Source organism: Stegastes partitus, unplaced genomic scaffold (assembly GCF_000690725.1).
Source record: "Stegastes partitus isolate 25-593 unplaced genomic scaffold, Stegastes_partitus-1.0.2 Scaffold1771, whole genome shotgun sequence".
Classification (NCBI taxonomy): Eukaryota; Metazoa; Chordata; class Actinopteri; family Pomacentridae; genus Stegastes; species Stegastes partitus.
In genome coordinates, this window is record NW_007579502.1 from 35,110 (window position 1) to 42,495 (window position 7,386).

Consider the following 7,386-nt stretch of genomic DNA (forward strand, 5'->3'; position numbering starts at 1 on the left):
TACGAACACTTCGATCGCACATCCCAACGCGGCCAAGTGTCGCCTGCAGCTTTACCAACTCTTCCTTTCCCTCTCCGCCTGCAGCACGCCCTGCGGCTGCTCGCCTTCCGTCAGATCCACAAGGTCCTGGGCATGGAGTCGCTGCCGGCGTCCAAAGCCAGCGCCCGCAACCGCAAACGGCGACGGGACGTGAGCGACACGGGCGAGGGCGAAGGCGAGGGCAAGAAGGACAAGAAGGAGGAGGCGGCGAGCGCTTGACCTCCGCCTCGGCGGCGGGGCGTTTGCTAGTTTAGAGACTGGTAGAATGTCACAAATTTAAACTTTTTCTTATCTTGGAAACAATCTTAACACGCAGCTATACACATATGAATATAACTTTGACTCTACATGTTACATGTCGACCCTTGAACTGAGACGAGGAGGAGGAGGCTAGGGACTGAAGTTTGAGGATCTGTACTGCAATTCCTTCTCCCGTATAGTGATTTCATGCAGGTGTAGTGTATCTTACAGTGTGCAGAGTAAATCAGTAAAACAACCAGAACCAGAACCATGACTATTACCGACTGCATCATTCCATTCCAGTATCGCGGCACACTAACTACTGACCATCCCTCTCTCGTTTATTCACACTGCAGGCGTGTTGTTGTCTGTGATGTTAAAGGCTCCGGTGCAGTTTAAAAAGGCTGAACTCTGCTGCTCCTCAGGCCAGTTCGGTTTGACCAACCCGACTCTAATGAACGAACGGCCGGCGGCGGCTTCGGAGGAGGCCGCAGAACCGCCGCTACGTTCACTGTGCCTAAAGGTGACAGAAGCGACTCTCGCTGTCGAGCTTCCTGTGGGGAGATTAGACTCCAACCAAAGGCCCCGAAAACAAACTAAAAATAACTTCCCCTCGAATACGTGTCACAAATAAAAACCCGACTAACTCTGCAAAACTTGTGCAACATCCCCCACCGGGTTTTGTGCGGAGGCCACGCCGGAGAGTGAATGTGAGGAGAGGCGTCTTGTATTGCACAGTAGCATGCTGAGGGAATGAAGCACTTAAGAGATGACAATGTATGCAGCCATAGTTTTATCATTTAAAGAATATGCCTAGTAAACTTTATTTTGTTTTTTCTTCTTCCAGAGTGTGGTTAGAGGAGGAGGAGGAGAGAAGCTTTAGAAATAAGACTGAATATCTACTGTAACGATCAAACTGTCCCGGTCCTTGTCGGCTTTCTTCCTTGTGCCTGCGACGTGTGGTGTGTTACAGAGGACTGAGTTTCTGTCTGCTTAGTACTGTATTCATCTGATTTCACAAGGAAGGGACTGTTGCACAACTCCGGCTTGAAAAGTTGATGTGAGAGAATTATTGTGCATTATTTTAGTTTCGTATTCATTTAAGAGCCTCATATATATATACATATATATATATGACTAATTTTATTTCCGAAGGATGTCGCAGTCTGTTTTGTATCGTTTCGACGAGGAAGTGTGAACGTTTGCTGTCCTATTATTTGAATGTCTTTGTAGTGTTGCCTAAAACTAAGGGGGAGATATTAAAAACGACAACAGACACTTTTAAGCCATTTTGTCTCCGGCGTTGTTTTGTTTCATCACTTCTTCTGTTCTTCTCTTATTTGGGATTCAAAACGTAAGTTCTGTGAAGTATTTCAGCTGAATTTAGCCGAGGGGATTTTTTCTTTTATTTTTATTTTCACTCTCACACACACACGTCTTACCCAGAAGGCTATTTTAAGATGTCGGTATCTCCAGAAGTATTCATCCTTCAGCCACGAGGTCTGCTGAGACAATAGTTTGGAGCACATCCAAGTGATTAAAGAGGACAAATCTTTAATTATTGGTGCTTGAAAATGGGGGGAAAAAGTGCAAAATGTTCAAACCCTGGTGGTGTTGTGGCTCCAGAAAGTTCCTCTAAGTGTAAATATATGAATGTTTCCTACTAAAAATAGAGACTGTTGAGGCCTCTCAGGAGAATCTGATGTGTGACAAGACGAGGTGTGTTGTTAATATGTTGTGAAAGTCCAACATGGAAGCAGCTTGTAACGTTGCACATATAATCACAACGTATAGAAACTATGAACACCAGGTTCTGTCTCCTACTGATGAGTCCACTTCAATAGTTTTTCAAAATAGTGAAAAAGAAACTCGAACCTTGTCATACTTGCCAAATATTAAATTCTACTGATGTTGGAAGCCTCAAAATTTAGTGAAATGTCGACTGAAGACTGTATTTTTAGTAGAAAATATGGAAAAATCCGTATAAATATACAATTACAGGAACTTTATGGGGCTCCAGTCACACCCTTGTTTGAAATATTTGCCCCTTTTTTCCATTTTTAAGGGCTAATAATTTAAAAAATGTCCTCAACTGGAACCATTCTGAAAACAATTCTGTTTTCTCATCAAATTTCATGTCTGGGGGATTTTTATTTCTACAGTTTCTGAACCTTAAATATGGCTTCCCATATGACAGGGATAATACAAAAATTCATAGGTCTGAAAAAATAAATTCTGAAAATTCAGCCAACATATTTTACAGAACGTGGTTAGTTCTTGTAAAGTTTGCATGACATTAAGGTAGATTTGTAGGAAATATCAATAAATCCATATATATACATTTGCAGGAGCTTTCTGGGGCTCCAATACCACCCCTGTTTGAAATATTTGCCCCTTTTTTCCATTTTTAAGGGCCAATAATTTAGAAAGTGTCCTCAGCTGGAACCATTCAGTCTGTGTCTTTATTGAACTTCATGTCTGTGGGAGTTTTATTTCTGCAGCTATTGAACCCTAAACATGGCCTCCCATATGAGGGTGATAATACAAAAAATCCCAGGTTTTGAAAACAAATGAAATTCTCCAAATTCAGAACTTGGTTAGTTCTTGTTTAGGTAAAGCTTGCATGACATTAAGGTAATTTTGCTTCACATACACTTGAAATATGGACCAATAACTGTATTTTTAGTAGGAAATATCAATAAATCCATATATGTGCACTTACAGGAACTTTCTGGGGCTCCAAAACCATCCTCGTTTGTAAATTAAGCACCTTTTCCCCCCATTTTCAGGGACCAATAATCAATAACTGTGTCTGCTGAACACAGTTTTATTATATTTCCTCAGATATTGAACCCTACATATGGTCTCCCAGGTAAAATACAACAACTCTCAGCTCTACAGACATGAAAGTGTCAAAATTCTGACAAAATATTTGACTCAACTTAGTTTTTTCTCCCAAATAAAAAACAAACTCTTCATTGTTTAACAGGAAGTACCGATAAGTCTACACAAAGCTGTCTAAGGCCTCAAAAACACCCTGGTTTTGTTTTATTTCTATTTTTACAGACCAATATTTAAAAATCTATCATCTGCTGGAGCCATTTCATCATTTTGGATCTGATGGAAACTATTTTGTCCACTTCCTCGCCAAATTTCTTGTTATTATTCTGGAGATTTGGGCTCTGAAAATGGATTTCGAGCTAAAACTTGAACTAAAAAATGAAAAATTAAGAATTTTAAAGGTTTGAAAAAGTAAAAAACGTTTTGTAAATATCCGTGTTTGACCTAAATGAACACATTTATGCGGACTGAACACATTCTGAGGCAGCATCTTATTTTTTTCTATACTTTCTGTCTGAACCGACTCAGCCTATAATCCTGTATTTGGGTGTAATAAATAGAAAGAGGCGTGAATCAGCTCCGGCGTCACTTCTTGCGTCGCCTCATTAAATATAAAGCGATGTTTTTTTTTTATTTTTTTCTTCTTACCCAAGTATTGAGGAAGTGCGGGCTCCAGTGCACCAGTGCGCACGGCTCCGGCGCAGCGCAAAGACGCACCAGACGCGGCTCCTGCTGGGCGACTCCACAGCCCAGAAATGTGACAGAAACAAACGCGCCGCATTCTCCTGAAGGTTTCACCGTCTCTCGGGCGTTTTTCTCCAGCTGAAGGGACAGAATCTGAGCACGGAGCCGCAGGAATGAAGCGCTGATGTCGGTGTGAGAGGAGACGGAGACGCGCCGGTGCGACAGGAACAGCTGCTGTGACTGATAACAGGTGAGGGTTTGGTTTACTGGCACAGAAATGTTGAACATGGGGACCAGATGGGGGTCTTCATGTCTTGATCAGGAATTCTAGATTCAAAGAACATTAAGAAACAACATTTGGCACACTTTGTTTTACAGCCAACGATTATTTGCTTATAATTTTGCTTATTTGTTAAAGTTAAAACATATTCCAGGAGAAGAAATGCTGCTTAATTTTAGGGGAAATTCAACTAAGGGTTTATTTATGGTTTAAGTATTTAAAATATTGTCCATGTGTGATGACAATTTAACAAATTACAGCAAATTATGGTTGAATAAGATGAGTTTTCATTGTTGTTAGGCTGCCTGTGGTCAGATGTGTTGATATTTAGAGAGGTGATGTTCTGCCAAATGTCCCTGATAACAAAACTTAATATGACAGAAAAGTATATTGACTTTAGGAAACAGATCAGACCTTTACAGTAAACTAATATCTGATATGATTCACCTGCAGCTGTCTGAGGTCAAGCGGAGTTCCCAGTAATGTTTCATCCTGATGAATCTTGTCTCCATGTCAGGGATAGTTTAAAATTATCAGTTTTCTTGAGGCTCTGAAGACCCTCATGTTCATCCTGATGCTGCAGGTTTTAATAAATCAGAGGATTTAGTCCTGGAAGCAACAAACCAAACATCTGCTGCTGCTTCAAGGTCACATAAAGCCTCAAACTGTGTCTTTTACTCTCTGTGGCGTTTAAAGATGTTTCAGGGGAACGTTCCCTGAAGGTTCCTGTTTGTCCTGATGTGCACAAAAAGTATGATTCAGGTGAAAAAAAACAATATGATGATCGAATCAAAACAGACGATAACTTTATTTTTGTAAAACTAAATGTAAAATCTTATGTAGCCAAAGACCCACATGTGTTATTTATGTTTAAGATTAACTTTATTTTCACATTTTGATGTTGCTTCGACTTTAACTGCAACATAAATGTTTGATAGTTTGTCCAGAATTTTTATTTTTAATGTTTTTTATTTCAGAAAAACTGTTTGATTATTGCCAGTTAGTTGTGAATTGATGAGCCGAGGACGACGTAAAATCACCAAAAATTAAGGATGCTTAGCAACACTGGCAAAGCTAGCTAGCTGGTGCCACCCTTGAGGAACTCCTTTTGACATTTCCTAAAGTTACACACTGTTGGCACTGAGACAAGTTACTGTGGAACCATTTAAAACACATGTCATCAATATTATGTAACCTGTGCTTCAGTACGTTGTGGTCGACAGAATCAGATGTTTTGAATGACTCAACGTACAGAGCAGGACAGTGTTTCCCATCGTCTACTTTTTTTATTTTTAAGACCAGATCTTTTTTCTTTTGTTAATAATATACATTTGAATGCTATTAACTATAACAACAGTATTAATTAAATAATTTGATGATAATAACGACAACAACATTAATAAACTATGAAGAGGACGGGACCCAGAATCGAACCTTGCGGAACTCCTTTTGACATTTCCTAAAGTTACGCACTGTTGGCACTGAGACGAGTAACTGTGGTGTTAAAAATGTGTGATTTACTTTTTATTAGCAGACACAAGAAGAACACAAACACACATAGACAACAACAGCTATATCCTTTACAATATCCTCATCAGTTAACAACATTAAGACCTGAGGGTGTTACACGGTCGACCCATTTTTCCAAGAGGGAAGCAAACAGTTCAGATTTATGATGGCTGGTATCTTCTTCATTTTATAGACGTCCACCATAACCATGCTCTCTTCTTTTTTAGCAGCCACCAACAATACATTCATTAAATATTCATCCCCATTTTAACCATCCTCGAGGCATATAGCCATAAAACTACTTTCCAGGAGCGTTTCAAGTCCGTCTCGTAGGACGCCGAGTGCTTCTCTGCAGAGGTCTTTAACAGCAAAACAATCCCAGAAAGGTGGTTCGGTCACGTTTTAACCGTCACAGAGCAGCATCGACAAACTTCTGTTAGAAACAATCACTTTATAAATCAGTTATTTGGAGAAAACTGGTTTTATGGCTTTAAAAGCTTTCACCTGGGTCATGTACTGGTCCTCATCCTCGACTGCAGACAGCAGGTCTTATGATAACGTGGTTGTTAATCAGCTTCTAGCACATAGAATTCATGCTTTTGTGCATTTTTTTTTGTCAGGACAGGCGAGTTGTACGTCAGTGAGAAACAGGCTAGTTTGGAGATAGACTGATACTGAGGTCGTTAAAGATCAGTAAAGTCAGGATAATCCCAGAAAATCCTGGTTTATCGGCTTATTTTCTCTCTTTGACAGGTTTTCACTGAATCAATCCAAACATCCGGCGCTGCTGATGACAAAGGTGAGTTCTGTAGAGACGAGTTAAAGCAGGAATATGATCAGATGTTTAGTCTGGTTGTTAAAAACTGATTTTAAAGCATCAGAGACGTTAAATCTGAACAATAGCACTGATGCAGTAACATAAGTAAAATATGAAATATGTACAAACTCCGACAGCACTTTGTTTGTATAAAAGTTTCATGACAACACAGTGAGTCATGAAAGTTTGATGCTCACGTACGTTTGTGTTTTATTTTTGAAGCCATAAAGGCAGCCTGAGGTTCACTGAACTGGAACACGTGAAGGTGTTTCAAAGCCACAAAAGGCTGAGTTTGCAGCTGCAGCTGATTGTTTTCGTCGTTACACGTTCATCTATAAAACGTAAAGAACACTCATTATAACGTCAATAAATGTCTTGTTTTGTTCTTCCAACACCCAAAAATAATCAGTTTACTGCAACGAAAAACGTCTGAGAAGCTCAAACCTGCAGATCTGTCGCTGTTCTGCTAAAACAACAAATGAGGCACGACGAGAAATGATTATTATCGATGGGAGGCGGCGCTTTTACCGTTTTAATCCCTGTAATGCTCTGGAGAACGTCAGTCAGCGGCTCAACCAGCTTTTAAAGCCATTTGTATAATAATTTATCTGGTGTTTTATAATGTCTTTTGTCATATTATATTATTACCCTTTTTAATGTCTTACTGCCTTTGCTAAGCTGTTATTTGTGCTCTTTAAGGCTCTTCATATATTAATATTGTGTAAGTTTTATTATTATTATTATATTTCAAAAAGAAAACCCTTTCAGAACCACATGTGGATCCACGGTAGAAGTTTTTCAGATAATTTCTTGCAATTTCTTGTTTTAACTTGTTTATTTACTGAAGTTTTTGTGGTTTTATGTCTATTTTCTTTTATTCTTCTTGCTCTTTTTCTTTAATTTCATGCGGCATTTTTGGTCCTTTTATTATTTTATTCTTATTTCCTTTGGTGTTTATTGATCTGATTTATTTTGT

The 7,386-nt window shown here is 39.3% G+C and overlaps 2 protein-coding genes across 5 annotated transcripts in view; both read left to right on the forward strand.

The window, feature by feature from the left end:
- zfr2 (zinc finger RNA binding protein 2) overlaps window positions 1-1,568 on the forward strand; it is a 32,466-nt gene extending 30,898 nt beyond the window's left edge. For all 4 annotated transcript variants that reach the window (XM_008302174.1, XM_008302175.1, XM_008302178.1 and 1 more), the window contains exon 19: window positions 85-1,568. In XM_008302174.1, the coding sequence (XP_008300396.1) occupies window positions 85-258 (174 nt within the window). In that variant the 3' untranslated portion in view covers window positions 259-1,568. The remainder of the gene's footprint in view (window positions 1-84) is intronic.
- Window positions 1,569-3,761: 2,193 nt separating this feature from the next.
- The window catches only part of matk (megakaryocyte-associated tyrosine kinase), a 19,208-nt gene continuing 15,583 nt past the window's right edge, over window positions 3,762-7,386 (forward strand). Inside the window, exons 1-2 of the mRNA XM_008302180.1 lie at window positions 3,762-4,054; window positions 6,347-6,392. Coding sequence (XP_008300402.1) covers window positions 6,384-6,392 — 9 coding nt within the window. The 5' untranslated portion in view covers window positions 3,762-4,054; window positions 6,347-6,383. The remainder of the gene's footprint in view (window positions 4,055-6,346; window positions 6,393-7,386) is intronic.